The sequence below is a fragment of the Oreochromis niloticus genome, linkage group LG3 (genome assembly GCF_001858045.2).
Source record: "Oreochromis niloticus isolate F11D_XX linkage group LG3, O_niloticus_UMD_NMBU, whole genome shotgun sequence".
Taxonomy (NCBI): Eukaryota; Metazoa; Chordata; class Actinopteri; order Cichliformes; family Cichlidae; genus Oreochromis; species Oreochromis niloticus.
This window is the reverse complement of record NC_031967.2, coordinates 22537922-22557493: the sequence shown is the minus strand read 5'-3', so window position 1 is coordinate 22557493 and position 19572 is coordinate 22537922. Positions and strand designations below refer to the sequence as shown.

Below are 19572 nucleotides of genomic sequence, written 5' to 3'. Positions count from 1 at the left end.
GAGAACTTCTGCAGGAAGCACTGGGTGGAGTTGTGGGAGAAGTCTGCAGTGTAGATGGTGAAGAGGAACGGAGCCCCGTTCCCTGTGGGGCCCCCGTACTGCAGACGACCCTGTCCGACACACAGCCCTGAGTCCTCACATACTGTGGTCGGTCGGTGAGGTAGTCCAAAATCCAGGTAGTGAGGTGATGGTCCACTCCTGAGTTCTCCAGTTTGTCCTTCAGAACCGAGGGAAGAATAGTGTTGAAGGCACTGGAGAAATCAAAGAACATGATTCTCACAGTGCTCTCAGCGGTCTCCAGGTGAGCGAGGGAACGATGTAGGAGGTGAATGACGGCATCATCCGCTCCCATGCCAGGCTGGTAGGCAAACTGAAGTGGGTCCAGTGATGAGCTCACCAGGCGCTGAAGCTGAGCCAGGACCAGCCGCTCATAAAAAAATATAAATGTTGGTGACTCTCTGTGTCTGTGGGGGTTTTCTCCGGGTACCCTTCTCCAAACGTCCAAAGATATTTTTATGATTTCAGTATGTAAATCTATTTGTGACAACAACAAAAATACACAAAAATTTAGAAATGTGAAAGAAAATACAGAAAGTCAAAATTTCTGCAAAAATGTTCAAGTCAATTTTTAAGAAATCAAGTCAAAAAGTATTTCTTTCTAAATAAGAATTACTACATGAACTATTCAATAAAGGTCAAAATCGTGATAAACTGTACTGGCATGGTCAAAAACAAACAAACATGCCATTAAATGCACCAAAAATGAAATATGAATGTTTATATTCCACCGTTACAGCAGTGCAGTGGTTAGCACTACTGCCTCACAGCACAAGTGTACAGTGGTTAAAACCTGCCAGCCAGCTGTGTTGAGTTTGGATGCTCTGCACCTGCATGGGCTTCCTCCCACAATCCACAGACAGGCATCTCATGTCAACTGGTGATTCTAAATTAAGAGTAGGTGTGAATGTGCATGATTGTTGGTCATGCTGCAGACCAGCAACCCCTCCTGTCACCCCGTGACAGCTGAGATAGAATCTCAGAATTAGCATTAATTCACCTGTCAGTGACATTAACATTTAATTTTCAGTTGTATTAATTTATTTAAAACGTAGATTTTATCATTTTTTATTTTTGAGGCTTTTAATAGCAGCAGATTTATTTAGTGGGTCATCTTTACTTCTTTATTTAGTTTTTTATTTTTTCATGTTTAATTATGGCAGTTTCAGGCTTCCATAGCTGTAAGACCAAATGTGTCCTTATGAAGTCAAAACATTCCCTACTGTAGCTCATGATGGTGGGAAATCCATAAGAAAAAGTGAGGAAAATGTGTGCCCCAAGTATTTCCACTGTTCATTAAATATACAAACCACAGACATCAGCAGCAGTAGGACGTCAAGCCTCGTTTCTCCTGGTCCCCAAGTAACCACATTGTATATGCTCTAGATTAACAATATCTGTGTAATTCTTTTATTCTGCAGCTTATAGCAGTTTTTCAGCCTCCCCTGTAGGACGCTGATGAATACAAAAATTAGTTTTAACCAAGAAGACCAGATCTCTGTGTTCGTTTCTGAAGAATGGGCCACTGGCTCAGTTAAATTTGATTCAGGATACGTAGACTTAGAAGTGGGTTTAATAGCAGCTACGATTAGAGCTCATTGCAAGGAAATCAGTGTGCATTTATAGTTAAAGAAAAACACATTAAGAGGAAAATGAATTTACATTATTTGGATCTCACCTCAGTGTGAGTCAATGGCACATCTTTAATATCATCTGTATCTATAGGATCCTTTTCAGAGGGTTCTCTTTCTCTCGCACTCAGACACGAGCTTTTGTGTGCATGGATTCAACAGCTAGAAAGACGCGAGTACACACTATGTCTCAAAGCCTGACACCTCTGAGACTGAGGTATAAACCAATAAAAAATGCATGATTAAGAGTGAAAAGGCAGACCTTCTGGTAAAGAGCTAAATAAAGTAAATATATAATGTGAAACAGTGTGAAGACAGTAAAATGGTGTCAGAGTCAAAGGTGGGAGTAATTTCATCCTCTTTTCAAACGCTTTTAACAAACGCAGATAGACAGGGAGGCAGGTAGCACAGTGTGAAGGTGCATGCATTCATTCATGCATGCATGCATGCGCACATATATATGCAGTACCTGTGTGGAGGTGAGAAAACAAAAGGCAGCCTGCTACATTTTAAAGAAACTTTCAGGGGGAACACACAGATCACCCGAGGCTCTTATCTCAGCAGCACCTGCGACAGCTTTAATGTGTCCAAATGAATGGCAGCCACTATTCTTCTGCTGGATCGAGCTTTAAGAGACAGACACCTTGGGAGAGGAGCGGGCAATCGCATTCACGCAAGTGTTTTCTTTAATGGCTCGGGCTATTTTTCATCTATTTTCTGCACTTAGATCAGCTGAAATCCCAGCTCCTGAAAGGGATGACGCTGGCTATTAAATACGGCTGAAAGAGTGCCATTTCCTTTGACACGCAACAAGGTTTTTACAGACCTGGGTTAAACGGCATTTGAAAAATGCTTTTCTTTGTTTTTCTGTAGCTGGATTTAATGTTCGTTTACAATATAATCCTGACCCTTGGATTCCCTCAAGAAGATAAAACAAACACAAGGAACTGCTGTCGGATAGAGAGCTGACAGCTAAAGTTTTTATTTAAAATGTTCAAGACAAGTCAGGCAGTGCTGGTTTGTTGTGAGATACCAAGGAAGCAGTGCATTTAAACACTGAGTCAGTGCAAAGATGTAAAGATAAAATGGATTCTTTAAAAGTCAAACATGCCTAGTTTGCTCAGTCATCTTTGGTTTATAGTCATATAAACCTGCAGAATCATAATCATAATAATAATAATAATAGCAACCGGCATGTCCTCCTCTCACAGCTGTCAGGCTTGGTGACTGATGAACAGTGCTGATGCTCTGATGCGAGAGTCTCTCTTCTCTCGGTTCTGCTTCAGCCTCCGGAGCACAGGGGCGCTGCCGCTCTCACCTGCCCAGGGAGCGTCGCCTGCCGCTGGAACGCACAGCAAACCTGGTTGGACATCTGCACAGAGATCACCGCATATTCATTTTAGGCACGAGTCTGAAAATGGGAGCTAAAGGGTGGGCTAAAACAACTGAAAGCAGGTAGAGAATAGAGACGTTTTCTCTGATTAGGAAATATAGGCAAGTCAGAAGGGAGTGAAATGGCTCTCGGCCTGAAAGGGAGCCAGTTATTTCTCCCTTTTGTGTCTGTATCCTTCCCTTTTAAGACTGAATTTGCATAACTGCTTTCCTTTTTTAAAAATAAGTGGATGAAGAGCACTAAAAGTATTAATGCAAACAAATACCAAAAGCATGCATCTAGAATTTCTCTTTTTTTTTAAACTAATGAAAAAAATCTAAAAGCATATGTCCTGGTTACGTCCTAGTAGGCACTTCGCATTTGTAACTAGTCAAACCTTCTGGTTGTAAGCCACCGACAGCTCACATCTGTCCTACTATTTGCGCTAACACTTTGAGTTTAATGAAAGGTGTCACGTGTATTCATTTTTGGACGACTAAGTTATAATCATGCTTCAAATATGTGTACCTACAAAGTCATCAATACTAAAGCAGGGACAGCTAACATACGTCTTCAACCCAGCAGCACAGAAGATCTTTACAACCAACCGGCGTCACCAACTCAGCACCCTACCACATGGGAAATGTAGCCACAGTGAAGTTGACTTTTGACCTTTTTAGTTTTGTCACAAGCCGCTGGCGACACGGAGACAAGCACAAAGGTGTCCTTAGGTCTCGGTGCCAAGACGCCACCCACAGCAATCATGAGACAAATGTCACTCCCAGCTTGCCATTTATGCACAGAACGCCTTCTTTACTAAACATTTAAATGCAGTGGGTGTGTTATTTTTGATGTGCATTTAACAATGCATGCATTGTTTTTCACTGTGCAGGGTTTATGATTTGATGGGTATATTTCAAACACTAAGATAAACAGCAAGTGAAAGCAAACCTAAACAGATGGTAAGAAATGGCTCACTGACAAACTGATGTTCTGCACCACTGTCACCCCTACTTCCTCGCACGTCTTGACTTATCAAACAGAACACGCTGTTGGACCCAAGTCCAGTATTGCCCTGGCCGGTGTGTTTAGGTGCACCTCTCTAACAACATCAGCTTCGGACAAAACGGCAGGAGCCAGTGTCCTGAGATGAGAACAGGTTGATATAAATGGTAACATCTTCATCGTTCTACACTGTCAGACATTTCTGTGAAATTTTGTCTAGTTGGTAAATGAAATCTCCATGTTAAGTCCAAAGCTGTTTTGTGAGGTCAGAGTAACGCTGACCTTCCACCACCAAGTTCTACTCATCTTTGAGTCAAAGTGAATGTTTGTGCCAAATCTGACAGCATTTATGAGATATGAGGGTGGGACATATGGAAGGCAAATTAAGCAGGGAAACAAATACGTCATATCTATATACAACAGACACAATGAACAAACAACAACAGCAAGACTGATCCACTTAACCCTTATAGTTCCAGTTAATGCGACCCATTTTAATATTTGACAGCATTTGAACCCACTGTAAAAATCATATTTCTGTGAACTTACAGTTAAAAATCTAACAACTTTTCGAGAGCAAACTCCAGATTGGAGACTCTGGTCCCCCCAACCTTATGTTTGAAACCCCTGGCATAGAAATAATATGTGGTGCACATAAGCAACAGAGGACACACAGAAGTCAGAGGGTGCCTTGAGAGACAGTACTTTGGCACAGACATACAATCAGAACTGGTGGTGGAGTGGTTAGCACTGTCGCCTCACAGCAAGACGACTCCTGTCTTGAATCCTTGGTCGGGCTTTTCTGTGTGGAGCTTGCATGTTAAACCTATTCTAGAGTACCTGAAGCAGGTTTTCTCTGGAGACTAAGGCTTCCTCCCACCCTCCAAAGACTTGTTGGGTTAAATGACGATCTAAACTGGTCATGGATGTGAGGTAAATAAAGAGCCTCAAGTGTACAGAATAAAGTGCACACAGTTAAAGTGTGACTAATTTAAAAGAGCTTTGAGTGGTCTGTAAGGCTAGAAAAGTGCATTCATCTGTTTGTGCTCATGCATTACACCTGAAAGCAAAAATAATGTAAGAAAATAATCTAATAAACAAATTCGAATCAGTTTATTGTGATCTCATTGTAATTGAAGCTGATTAAAGAGTTCTAGAGGGTCATAAGATGAGCTGTCATTTTGCTGTGTGTGGGAACACATGCACAAATCCCAGTATTCGTTTTAGCAGCTATGTTTTCATGTTTTAGATAGAACAAAATCTGATATTGTGTGATAATAGATGCTTTTTTCCAAAAAAAAAAAGTGTTGTAAAGCCTTAAAAAAATCACTCTCTGCTCTTTGAAGCTTTAATTAAGCATTAATCATTCATGGATTAATGGCAGACAGGCCATTTATAAATAGCCAGAGTCACACTGTGAAGGCATAGTATAAGGTTAAGAAAACACCATGCTTGTCAGCGTACCCTGTGGTTGATTTGAGGGTGGTGGTTCCTGATTGTCTCCCATTGCTCTCCTCCTCCTCTGGAGCACCATCAGGAGCTCTGCTTCGCCCACATTTCGGCCAGTTCCCCTCCTGGATGGCACTCTGCGGAGGTGCTGACGCTTCATGTTGTCCTGATGTGTTAAATAGTTAAAGATGGATCAAACACAGCAGATCAAGCTGCCATGCATCGCTCACGGTTGTAAGGTTGTTTTTTTTTCTTTTGCAACACGGATGTGACTTTCAGCCCACAGTGAAATTTGATTTTATAGTTATTACCAGCATTCCTTTCAACTCCAGGATGGCTGACTTTCTGTTGTCACTTTTCTGGTCCTGTAAGAAAATTGTGGATTGAAAAAAAAAAAATCTGTCACTGACACAGATCACAGCTGTGTTATAACAGAAAATGACCAACAGCGGGATAGCTGACCTTCCAGGAACTGTCGTCCTCCTGTGGGAAGAAGTTAGATGGTAGTTATGAGACAGAGTTTATATTTATTTCTGTAGGTTATGCTTTTTTATCAGTTTCTTTGGAAAACACTGAAACATCAAATGTCAATTCACAGTGCGGTTTCTCTACCTGTATTCTCTTCATAGGCCGCAGGACGATGCCTTTCTTTATTCTCTCCATCATTTCATCCACCGCTCTTGCCTTCATGTCCAACAAGGGAGCTGCTTCTTAAGTAATGAAAATGAATACTGGTGCTGAGTTGCTTTCTTAGTCTTTTATGACAGGTCTTTGAAATCAGTGTAGTGTGTTGTCCCTATTTTGACAACCTCCACTAATTAGGTATAACATTATGACCGCCTGCCTAATATTCTCCTTTTGATGCCAAAACAGTCCTGACCCATCAAGGCAGGGACTCCACTAGACCCTGAAGCTGTGTTAGCAACAGATCTTACAAGTCCTGTAAGATGTGATTTGAGGCCCCCATGCACTTGTTTGTCCAGCACATCCCTCAGATGCCCGATTGGATTGAGATCTAAGGAATTTGGAGGCCAAGTCAACACCTCAAACTCGTTGTTGTGCTCCTCAAACCGTTCCTGGATCATTTCTGCTTTGTGGCAGGACGGATTATCCTGCTGAAAGTGGCAACAGCCAACAGGGAGTACTGTTTACATGAAAGGGTGAACATGGTCTGCATCAATGGTTAGGTAGGTGGTACATTTTAAGTAACATTCACATGGATGGCAGGACCTAAGGTCTTCCAGCAGAGCATTGCCCAGTGCATCACACTGCCTCTGCCAACTTGCTTTTTTCCCATAGTGCATCCTGGTGCCTGGTGTTCCCCAGGTAACTGATGCACACAGCTGGCCAACGCTAAAGAAAATGTGACTTATCAAATCAGGCCACTTTCTTTCATTGCTTCATGCTCCAGTTCTGATGCTCACGTGCCCATTGCTGGTACTTTCAGAGGTGGACATGGGTCAGCATGGACACCCTGACTGGTCTGTGGCTTTGCGGACCATACTCAACAAATTGTGATGCTCTCTTTCTATCAGAACTTTTTCAGCAATTTGAGCTACAGTAGCTCGTCTGTTTAGACCACACAGGTCAGCCTTCACTCAGTGTGAATCAATGAGCCTTGGCCATCCATGAGCCTGTCACCGCATCACTGTTGTTCCATCCTTGGACAGCTTTTGATAGACACTGACCACTGCAGACCGGGAACACCCCACAAGAGCTGCAATTTTACAGATGTTATGACCCAGTCATCTAGTCATCACAGTGAGTCAAAATCACTCAAATCCATACGCTTTCAGGGCAAAATGTTCACTTGCTTCCAAATATTTCCCACCTACTAACAGGTGCCATGATGACGACATAATCAGTGTAATTTACTGCACTGTCAGGGGTCATAATGTTACACTTGATCTGTATATCTGTGTTTTGTATGTTTGTTCCATCAAATGTTTTATGCAAATATGAGATGCTGTAGAATTACTGCCTGAAAAAATTAAGATGCTTTCCAGGAACACAGGACATATATCAAGATGAGGGACCTCATCGATAATCTAAGATTAAAGCAGAGTCCCTGTTAAATCTCAGTGCTTTATGCTGAAGATTATGTTGCGTGTGGTTAGACGTACTGTTTAGATCAGCAGCAGCGGTGGCTCCATGTTTCTTCCTGCTCTTCATGAAATCCTTAAAGCTAGCGGGAGGCAGAGAAAGGGATTAAGTCTCTGAAATCAGTCGACCATTGAGTTTTACTGTTAATATTAAAACATCGGCCTCACCAGCATAATCACAACCAACTTAACTCAGCTGATGTGCATTCAATATCTGAAACCATTCTGTGAAACTTAGACTTGTATTCTTAGTGGTAGATGAAGCTATGGCTTTAGTTTTTCATACTTGGTAACAGTAGTGGGAGGTGGAGGAGGCGGAGGAGGCGGAGGAGGCAGTGAAACTGAGTCAGGAATGGCTTTCTCTCCTGGTTCATCACTTTTGTCATCGCTGTTGAGTGTCTGTTGTAACTGTTTCACTAAAAAGAAAGAGAATAGAGAATGGGAAATAAATTAAGCTGATATGAAACTTAAAAATCTCTTTATTGTATCAAACTGATGAGGCACAGGGGCACGCTGGAAGCGAATCACTGGTTGCACATCCGTTTGAAGGTGATGACCTCCAATCACTGCTTCAAGAGACCCTGAATATTTCTAAGACATCAGAAGACTTTTCTAAAATGTATTCCACGTCATGTACAGGTTTTTTGTTATGATTAGATAAGGTCGTATCTTCAGGCACAAGGGAGTACCTTCTTCCTGGAGCTGGGTGACCAAGCTGTTAGCGTCAGATAGCTGAGTTTCTAAAGTCTTCCTCTCCTCCTCGCTCTTCTCCAGCTGCTCTCTCAGGTTCTGCAGCTCAGAGAGGGCACTGCTCTCCTCCACAGCACTCTGGCTCTGTTTTAACTGATCACAGGAGAGCAGAGGCATGATGAAGACATCAGTTATTTCCACTATGTTCTAGTATCGTGACACTCTCAGTGATCACGTTTACCCACCCGGTCCTGGTAGTAGAGTTGTATGTCACACAGAGCTGTGCTGGTTTGGGATATCTGTTGGAGCGCCTGCTCCAGCTGCACCTGCATTTTCAGGTCTGTCTCTGAGGCCTGGGCCGCCTTCTGCTCTAGGATCATCTGATGGGGGGGAGAAACAAATCGAGCTTTGACGATTTCAACACATCTTTGGATTCTTTGTTTCTAAGAAAATGGCAAAGAAATACATCACTGACAATGAACCATAATTAGAGGAAAGATGAAGTGAGATCTAAAGGACTGGTTGCTGATTGTCTCCCAGCAGGTGGTTGTCAAACCAGCGTTTGACTGAACAATGACTTGGAAGCTTTGTTACGTATTACTCATCGGCTTCACTGAAGAGCAGCGGCAATGCGAACGGGGTTATTTTGCTGTGAGACAAAGCATCATTGTTCTCGCATTGTGACAAAAAAATGTCAGACTTTGCCTTGAATCATTTGGAAAATGTGCTTCTTTCTTCTCTGCTGTGGAAAATGAATACACCAGCTGTGCTTAATCATTGCTGTGTAGATCTCCCCAATCAGCAGAGTGCTCTAAACAAACCTTTTGCTCTTTTGCTCAGGCATTTGTGACATGTGTTAATGTTGTGGTAGTTGTGCACACAGTTATATAGGCAAAATGCTTGGTTTGAGCAGATTTGATTAGTTTTCGAACAGATAAGGGAGGCGCAGTGGTTAGCACTGTTGTCTCACAACAAGAAGCTTCTTGGTTTGAACCTTCTGAATGGCTGGGGGGCTTTTGTGTATTCAAACATTTTGCATGTGCCTGAGTTTCCACTTGGTATTCTGGTTTCCTCTCAGGTCCAGCAATATGGGCATTAGGTTAACCGGTGATTGTAAACTGGCTGCATGTGTTTCTCTCTGTGTTGACCATGTGACAAACCAGCAGCCTGTCCAGGGTGAGCTGGGCCCCTGTGATCCTCAAGCTCTTCTATCCCTAACTTGGATAAGTGGTTAAGAGAAGTAATGCACATGCAGAAGTGCAGTATGATCGTGCTTTGCAATACTGCAGATGTTACTATTGATCTGATACCAAGTAAATACAAGGATTGCTGATACCAATACCGATAACAGTACCTTAAAGACAGCTTATGTAGGAGAGAGCAGTTTGTCGTGATTTTTGAGCTGGATCCTCATCAATTAAAAACATTTTTATGACCACTAAATTACTGTGATTTTACTTTCCACAACAATTAGCACAATCATGTCGTGCTGGTATTGATCGAATACCAATACCAGCATTGGTATCGATGCTATCGATATTTGGATCGAGGAGTCCGCCTCTAATGCACACAGACTGTTGAAGTAGACACAGGAAGGACCAGTCATTCAGAGAGAAGACAGAGACAGGAAATCAAGGCACGGGAGATGCACAAGGAAAAGCAGTTACCAAAATAAAACAGGAAGTAGAAACATGTAGGACAAAGAAAGGCAGGAAACATAAACAAAACATGAACATGGGAAAAGAACAACAATGAAATCAAAACAAACCCTACTGTGTTACATTACATTACATTACATGACCCCCATGTCATTTCCTGACATGTGGGTCCACAGCTGAGCAGCTGCTGTTGATGTCATCTGTAGGTGGCACAGTACTCTGTCTACATAGTGTATCTTGTAAGTGACACCAAAAAAAAGCTGACCACACCTAAAGAAGTGTCCTGACAGAGATAATTATAACCTTAGAGATGGTCTGGTTTGGTGGTGATGGTTAATTTAAATGACACAAAAAGCCAGATCCAGAATAAAATCAGCTAAGAAAACCTGCTACGTGTTATTTTGTGTGTAACTGCTCCTAATACCCTTTAATTCCCCCCAAAACAATATAAGGTACGTGACCTCGGTGCACTCTGCTTATAATGGGCGTCTCTCTGATAGATTTTCTAGATTTTTTTGAGAGCAGGTCCGTGATCAGAGAACAGGAAGTGTGAGAAAATGAGGTTTTCATTTCTGTGTTTTTACTATCGGGACAAACTGAAGCCGCAGCTCCGTGTCGGAGCATGCAGCACGAGGCTCCGCGCTGCAAATTACACCGCTCCAATCTGTGGGCTCCCTTTAGCAGGGAGCAATTTTCACACAGCAATTAGCACAATTATTTCATACATACAAACACACACACACCCTGAGCACACACACTGCAACACAAAGGAACAAAGAAGCACACACAGAAAAAAAAAAAGCTCCAAATCGTTTCCTGTTTGAGGCCCCCGCATCATTATACCACCGTGCATCACAGAGGAGAGGTGTGAATGGTTGTTGTTTTCAAAACACATGAAAACAGACAAATAGTGGTGCACACAAGAGGCATTCAGCACAGGGGGGTCTTTTACCATGAATTGAGAGTAAAGGGGCTGAATTGTGTGGAGAGTCGGGGGTCCTTTTCACAGGTAAGGACCCCTGTGAGGAAGCCCATTGTGCGCCTGTCCAGTAAATGGAGGAGGCTGCGCACAAAAGCGACAATTGCTATATGCTCGGCAAAACATAAAGGTGTCAGGCGAAGACAGGTTGTGCTTAAAGACCACTATTCTCCTTCGGCGGCAGTGATGACCACTAATTATGGCGCAGGGAGGGGCTAAATGGGAAGAGAGACAGCTTTTTTTTTTTGGAAAGAAAAGCCCTTCATTATGGGAGCAGCTGGGACTGCAACAACTGTGCTGTGTGTGTGTGTTTGTGTGTATTCTGTTTGGGTATGTGTGTGTGTGTTTTAAGTGAATTGATGTTTTTCGTCAATGTGTACAAGTGCGTGTGCGCTTTTGTCTTGTATCTTCATAGAGGCGACGCACATTTGACCAAAGTGTCGTTGGTATGAGAAACGAAGAATGGAGACCTCTTGTGCTGTCCCGTCACATCAGCTGCCGTGCGGCAGCAGAAACGTGTGTGTGTGTGTGTGTGTGTGTGTGTGTGTGTGTGTGTGTGTTTGCATCCCTGTCCCTCCCCTTTCTCTGGAGTGTCCGTCCGTTCCCCACACCCGCCCGAAGGTCAGCGCTAACACTCCTTGTCCCGTTCCTGTGGCACGACCTGTCACCCTCAGTATATATAGGTGTGAATATATGACAAAATGTTTTGTCCAGTGCTGAAAACACATACACACACACACACACACACATGCACACGCATGCGCTCGCACCTGGGTGGCTAAGACTTCAACGTGTTGCCGGAGGCCCTGCTCCAGCTCCAGCTTCTGAGACATTTCTGTGAACTCATCGGTGACAAGCTGGGACACTGGTGTGCACACGAGGGGGAGGGGGAGACACACAAAACAAATATTAATGACGACTTTATGATGCTTTTGATTTAGAAGCAAACTCCTGATTGCATAATGGTTTGGGGTGAATGTCATTTATGAATCAAAAATACACAATGTACCAAAGATGGCTCAGATATGTCAGTCTGTAAGATGGAAGGAAAATTGCATAACTAGTGACACTAGTTGGTTTGTGTGTAATTTCAGTGAAATGCTCCTTTAATTGCACTCAAAAGCTGGACTGTTGTTACACTGAAAAATTAATGAAACACAAAAATGAATCATCTCAAGTCTGTTGATTCATGAAAGGATTTTTTTAAGTGAATCAATAATGAAAGTAATCTTCAGTCTTCAGTCTCATCTAATCAGGACTTACCTCGTTTGAGTTTATTTACAGTCTTGTTTTGTTTGTTCAGTTTCCTCAGAATGGCCTCCTTCTCCGCTACCTCTAGAGCAAGCTACACACACACACACACACACACACACACACACACACACAGAGAGAAAACACAAACTTCAGCTTTATGACATGTTATAGTCTTATGGTTTGATGATTTACACATGAGTTTTTGGAACAAAGAAGCAGCTGTGAGGTTCACTTTCCCAAAGCAGCCAGTCCCTTTGACTGTACATGAAAGATGGATGTCACTCCCTAGTTTGCAAAGTCTTGTTTTAAAGCATTGAGCTTTTTGAAACTGGACTTGATGAGCGAGGGCGAATCTGACCAACAGTTTATACTAGTGCTGAGAGACGGCAGGTGTCACCACTCGTTATAGCGCCATGGAAACTTTTTTTTAAAGTTTTTTCCAGAGAATCTGATTCAAACTGTTTCAACATCTCCTTCTGAATCATCTTTGAGCTCCTGTGCTGATGTATTACTGAGATGGTGGTAAAAACTGTCAGAATCGTGTCTTCAGCCCGGCCATGCCTCCAGCACCAGGAGATAAAAATCAAAAAAGTGCACGACAAGCTCGCACCAGCAGATTGCAACGGCCACAACGGGTGCTACAAAAGGCTGTTTATTGTCCTTCTGATCACTAATTGGAACCATAATTTGCTAAATAGATGACATGTATTATTCAATAAGACTTTAAACAAGTGATTGAGACCATAGAGTGAAATGAAAAAGTGTTTACTCAGGGTCAGGGTAAAGGGAGCCACAGGCCATTTCCCCATTAATTCCATTACATTTCATTTTTTAGCTAGATGAGTCGGCCTCTGCTGGCTATTAGAAAGAATGTAGCTTTAAGGTATCTTTACATACTGTGTTTGGTAGGATTCTTTAAGCCAGGGCTGGGGGAACTCCAGGCCTCAAGGGCCAGTGTCCTGCAGGTTTTAGATCCAACACAGCTGATTTAAATGGCTAAATGACCTCCTCAACATGTCTTGAAGTTCTCCAGAGGCCTGGTAATGAACTAATCCTTTGATTCAGGTGTGTTGACCCAGGGTGATACACCGGTCCTTGAGGCGTGGAGTTCCCCACCCGTGCTTTAAGCACTCAAACTCCACAAATATAAAAACACTGTCTGCATTACCTGCTCTCTGAGCTGCGTCTGCTCGCTGGTCAGATCCTCCACTTGTTGCTCCAGTTTAAGCTTCTCAGCCAGCAGACCGTCCACAGACGCCTGCAGCTCTGACACACATGACAGGAACAAAAAAACACAAAACAAAACAAATAACCAGATTTTATTATCTATTTTTCTCATTCTAATTTTACAATAGCTCTGTTCATATCATGGGTAGTGCCAGCTAACCTGTGATCTTGGCTTGACTCTCAAGCAGCATCTCCTCGCTGCTGCTCCCTCCGGCACCATCCACCTCATCACCGTCCACCTCGTCACCGTTAACCGTGGGGTCACTCTGAGGGTCAAAGGTCATATCAGCCAGGTTTTCAGGTAGTTCAGCGATGAGTGGCATCAACATCTGGCTCTTCCTCTTCAGGACTTTGTTCTCTTTGGTCACCTGGGGAAAAACCAGGTCAAAGAATGAGACATCTGATGATGATGATGCTGAACAAGAGGAAAGGAAAGGAAAGGAAAGGAAAGGAAAGGAAAGGAAAGGAAAGGAAAGGAAAGGAAAGGAAAGGAAAGGAAAGGAAAAACAGTGCAGTAGTTAACAGACATACTTTGAGAGCCAGCGCCTCAGCGCTCTCCCTGCAGGAGCGCTCTATCTGGAACTGGATCTCCAGCACGTTGATCTCTTTCAGGAGCTGATTGGAAGCTGATAAAGAGCACAGTGGTCAGTCACGAGCTCTCCATATAAGCATACTGAAGAGGATACAGTCATTCCAAAAACACACAAAACAAACACATTCATAACAATTTTCTGTGTGAAAGCTCCTCATTTGTTTGTCCCACAGTCCTGTCATTTAAAAAACACGTAAACAACGTTGATATTTGAAGTGAAGAGTCTCACCTTCCTCCAACTCCGACAGCCTCTGATTGGCTTCGTCCCTCTGCTTCTCCAGGATGTGCCACTGGCAATCAAATGTCAACAAGCAAAACGGAAGAAAGAGATCAATCAAGCAACGGCAAATTGACGCAGCTGATTTTTATTCACATTTTATTCCATTATCAGAAAGCTGAGGCGCCAAATTACGTTTCAACGTAATCACGTTTATGCGCTTTTTAGACCATTTTGATTTGGCAATTTTGTTTAATTTTTGTGTCATTTCATTTTTATCCTTTCTCTATAATAGCAGGCTCTTGGCACACGGGGAAGATTTCTAAACCAGAGTCTGTCAAATTTTTTCCTTCCATCAAGCTAGCAGTGCGCCAGCCTGAGCCGGGCTCAGCGATCCCTCCTGTGAAAGGTGTCAGTCACATCAGTACCTGAAGGTCTTCCTCATCTTCGGAGGAGAAAGCACACTCTTCATCCGAGTCTGCGGGCAAAAACATGACACTTTATACTGTGAAATGGGCACCCGAAAAAAAGACGCCAAAGATCAGAATGAATAGAAGAGGAACTCCATGAGGTTGTTGTGCTGTGAGAGGAATACGGGAAGTGGAAATCACATGAGGAACCTTTAAAGTTTTTCGCTTTCCATGGCCTGTGACTCACTGACGTTTGCCATTGTTACTTCACTTTGTCCTACAGACTAAGGAGTCAGCAGTGTTGAAATCAAAGAAAGAATCCTCTTTCTTGTTGAGCGTCAGATCAGAATAGTGATTCCTGTTGCAGCACATTACCTATGAAACCACAACCACTACACTGCTTGTGCAGGTTAAACAACACGTCTTATTCTGTGTTGTTTCTGTTCATCTAAACTTAACTAAACTCTCATTTATCTCTTGACATCTCCTGCTCAAAAAAGGGAGCGAAAACAGAAGCATTTATAGTAGCAGCACCTCCAAAAGTCACAGATTAATCCCTCATATGTCTTTTCTTTAAGCTGTTAAAAACTGAGGTGAAAGAAGCTCACTGCCGGAGAGGCCGGCTCCAAAAGCAAGTCATTACCAACAGACCCTCACATTAAAATGTTCAGCTTTAAAGTAGAAAAACTGTTCCTCGTCTCTGTACGACTTCATGACAGGCATGCAGGGGTAGGATTTAGTTGCAATGAGATCAAAAGTTATGCATGTTATAGCTGTCTGCTAGGCCCCGCCTGCTCTAATGAAATCTACCAAACTGGACTGCATGACCATGTTTTGTGGCGCAGGGCCTTTTGGAGCATTTCTTTTGAAATTATATAGCAAATAATACGAATTGCATTCTTGTTAATTACACAGAGGATTCAGGGTGAGCTAAATTTTAGCATTATTTTATTTTACACAGTAGAATATGTTAGCAAGTAGTCTTAAAACCCATGCATGCAGGTTTATCTTTAGCTGGCAACAAAAGCTGTTGTAAACAATCAAACGCAATAAATGTGCATCAACTAGAAAACCTGCACAATCAACATCCTCGCAAAGTAAAAGCATTTTATTTTTCTGACTTTTTAAACGCTGAAACTTTTATTTGGCTCCTTCCGCACCTCCTTGGGGCCAGATTACCGAGTCTTACCTGCAGCTGCAGTGTTCTCATCATCATCTTGTACCCACATCCTGCGCTGCTTTCAACTTTTCGCTCTTTAGTAAACTAAAAAAAAAGAGCTACGCGTTCCAGCACACACACAAAACACAGCTTTCTCCTGAACAGCAACGGCTTTATTATGAAAGAAGCAAAAGGGAATTTAAGCTTAAACCCTCCCCCACTTCCAGGATTCAAAAAAGAGGAACTTTCCCTTCGCTTACGGCCGAAAGCTTCTTAATAATCACAAGACCACGTCTCCAGAGTTTATGAAAAGGATGAGATTATATCTTAATGCAAATAATGATGCTGGATATTACAGATAACATCCCCTCCCACCCCTCCCTTTTTGTTTCATATAATATAAAGGGGAAAAATCCATGCATGTGGTCTCTAAGGGAGGACACTGTCTCTCTGCTGCACGATCAACGTCACTCAAGGAGCCGAGGCAAAGGCAAAGCTGCTTTCACTCCTCTATCAGCATCTGCGCGCAGAGTTCATGACCTCTGAGGCATCAGACATCTGCCACGGGAGCCACGTTTCTGCGTGATAATTCAGGAGATGACAACGATGGGTGGGAGCGTGATGGTGATGCTGATGACACGTATTTCTCCACAGTGAATCATTTAGAAACTTCTAATTTCTGACCCTCCGCTCCTGTTTTATTCATCCACCTGCCTTCTAGGAGTATATTTTTAGGAGTTCCAAGCTGGGCGGTTAGATGATTCAGGGTGCACGAGGGGTCACACGGAGATCACAGTATTTTTAGTGTTTCTCCTACTGGCAGAAACAAAGGAAAGAAAAAAAACATGGCTCTCCATCCCGCTCAGTCTATTCGTTTCTCCTGAAAGTAACAAATACACATTTTTAAGGGCGTTCTTTAGCAGATTGTCACAAGTTTTTATCAAACATGACGTGCTGTCATTGAAAATCATGCCACTGTTTTGAATACAGACAATTTTATTACTTGTCCACCACTCGCCATTACTTTTCAAGTATAACGTAGTAAATTGAGCATTTTTACTGTATTGCTGCCATCAGAGAGACTATACATATATATTTATATATATATATATATATATTGCCAAAATTGACCTTCAAACCTAATGTTTCACACTTAGTTATGTACTTGTCCACAATTCGTTGTCTCCTTTGAAGCTATAAGGTAAAAAAAAAAAAGCTATAGCGCTTCTTTGGGTCTTCATTAATTCCGTAATTACAGCTATTATTGTTGGAAGAGAGTCAAATAATGCTCCAAGGAGCCAGCTTGTGAAATAAATTAGCAAAGTGTCCACTGGCTTCTTTATTTTATGTCAATTAAAATCAGAAAGGAGTTTCTCTTTAAGTCCCTCGACATGCTGGCATTCATCATTTCCAGCACAAACACTGGGACAATAATTATTTTCAATAATTCCTGATGAAAGCAGGACGCTAATCAAAGGATCTCATTGAAATGCTTTTCAATCACGTTCGGTGTGCATATGCAGCTCAAGTACAGAGATCTGCTGTGGTTCACTGCAGAGTGACATCCTTGTCGTCTCTCTCTCTCAGTGTGTTGCTCTCTTTACAGGCACCACCTGAGCACCGAGCCCTCCTCCAGCCTGTCACCCTGACCTTTACTAATGATTTTTCACCATGTTAATAAAGGTGAAATTGTCACTTAACATTAGCCGTTGTCTGGTGTTTCTCACAGTGTGCATCAGTGTCAGAAAACCTCATTAAAAACCAGAATCTTTAAATTCTGATTAAATAGAGACAGATTAGAAAACCAGCAGGTTTTATTTTTCATCCAAAGAGACCAAACAAGGCTGGCTTTGGGTCTCACTCAACCTTTGGTCCTGATAATACTCGTGTTTCTTTGTTTTATTTTTTCTCTCATTTGTCAAACACAGGAGGAAAAGTCGTAACAAAAAATGTGCAGGACAGTTTTAGACATAAAAAGGTGAATCCTGTGATTTGGTGAAATGCTCCTTTACTAGTTTACTAATTAACGTGTAATGATTATTTATTATAGCAGGTTATTATAGTTCATATTATCTGATAGAATACAGCTGTGTTGAAAGCATGACCAACAACGACTTCAGGCATTTAAAACTTTCTTGTGGTAGTCGACGCTCGTATGATTTAAAATCACCCAAATGGCAACATTGGTCTGAACTCCTGAACACTCAAATTTTAACAAAGAAATTCACCACAGTGTCATCATGAGCAGATAAAAGTGTTTGCGCAGGAACTATAACGCCTGCTGTGAGCATCCCCATGTAGAGACAATAAACGACAACATAACAAAATACACATGTAAGAATATTCCTCAATAACTTAATATACAGTTATTAAGATTTTATATTATTAAAAAAAAAAGAAAGTAATGGCATCATACAATAAATATTTTTAGGATAACTTTGTAAATAAATAAGAATGTTTCCACCAGATTTTTAGGCCCAACGCATCTGAATACTTAATATTTGGTAATCCGAATTTTGAGACTGAAGCATAATAATAATAATAACAATAATAATGATAATAGGGGTCCACAATTTTTACGTCAAAGTGTTTTATGAATGCAGATTTTTTGATTATTTATGTCAGTTATTAAGTGCTTTGTTCACTGAGTCTGAGTAAGGTTTGTTTTATTTATTTATTTATTTATTTATCCTCGTTGACAATCAGATTTTTATATTTCTGCTATATTAAACCTTTTCATTCTTTCACTGGGATAAAGCCAAAGTGCTTCATGCTGTGTTTCCCAGCCTGCATGTGTGCATGAGCTGGAAAGTTTTCTATTTTAGGTTGGAGCTACTGGTTTCTGGCTAGAGCTGTCAAAGGCCGCTCAGGTTTCCTCTTAACAAATTCAATAAACAGGTTATCACGTAAAATAAATCTGACTTCTTTCTCACAGAGTGAAGTTATTGCAGATTTAAACACATAGCGCCAGCACCTGTGTTTTGAGTGTGTTGGCGGATTGACACTTGATGCCACCCCGTGAACAGCTGACTAAAATGCGACATTTGCAACCAAGAACACGGCGGCGTGTTAAATAACAGGATGTAAGCAACCACGAGGAGAGCGGGCTGTTTGCGCTGCTTGTGAAAAGTTACTGTCAGAAGTGGGATTCGAACCCACGCCTCCAGGGGAGACTGCGACCTGAACGCAGCGCCTTAGACCGCTCGGCCATCCTGACTTAGGTGACAGCACGAATATCAGAGACGGAACAGTGGAAATATGATGATGGGACGCTCCCACGGTTCTGCCTGTAGCACATTTAGATCAAAAACATTGAGCAGAGGCACTGAAAGCGTCAACAGAGCCGCTCCTGTGAAGGTAAGGAAGCGAAAGTTCAAGGTAAAAGTTCAAGTTTCTGCTCGTTTACCACGTGATAGACACGCTCGTTCTAAAACCTGCAGCCGTTTGACATTTACCTCGACGGTGTAATGTGACAGGGCTGCTGTGCAACTGCCGCTGCTTCCAGGAGAGGTGGGCAGATCGATAGTATCGATACCTGCACCTTATTAGTTCTGGATTGATACTAGCCTTATACTATCGATATTTGTTTCAGTCCTTTAAGATCAACATGTAGCCCACTGAACTGTGTTAAAAAATATGTATTAATTTATTTGGAAATAAATAAAATGTACCTCATATATCGATGTGTTTTATTGTTTTAAATAATTATTGTTGAAAGTAAAAATCACGGTGATTTAGAGCTCATTAAAATGTGTTGAGAATATTTGCAA

General features: G+C 42.0%; 1 protein-coding gene and 1 non-coding gene across 3 annotated transcripts; both read right to left on the bottom strand.

The window, feature by feature from the left end:
* Window positions 1–2646: 2646 nt before the first annotated feature.
* Window positions 2647–16008, bottom strand: shtn2 (shootin 2). Of its 2 annotated transcripts, none has more exons than XM_005453124.4 (17): window positions 15833–16008; window positions 14662–14711; window positions 14246–14306; window positions 13956–14050; window positions 13585–13792; window positions 13366–13463; window positions 12207–12288; window positions 11714–11808; window positions 8552–8686; window positions 8306–8459; window positions 7903–8032; window positions 7638–7699; window positions 6127–6224; window positions 5977–5997; window positions 5826–5879; window positions 5530–5680; window positions 2647–3030 (listed from the first exon to the last, which is right to left on the bottom strand). In XM_005453124.4, exons 1-17 carry the CDS (start codon window positions 15870–15872, stop codon window positions 2903–2905), a joined length of 1662 nt encoding a protein of 553 aa, XP_005453181.1. In that variant the 5' UTR covers window positions 15873–16008; the 3' UTR covers window positions 2647–2902. The 2 variants fall into 2 exon arrangements, with proteins under 2 accessions (XP_005453181.1, XP_005453180.1); XM_005453123.4 differs by having other exon boundaries at window positions 2647–3060; window positions 15833–16004.
* A 2928-nt stretch (window positions 16009–18936) lies between these two features.
* trnal-cag (transfer RNA leucine (anticodon CAG)) lies at window positions 18937–19019 on the bottom strand. The gene has a single exon. It is a non-coding gene; the product is annotated as a tRNA-Leu (tRNA).
* Between the last annotated feature and the right edge of the window lie 553 nt (window positions 19020–19572).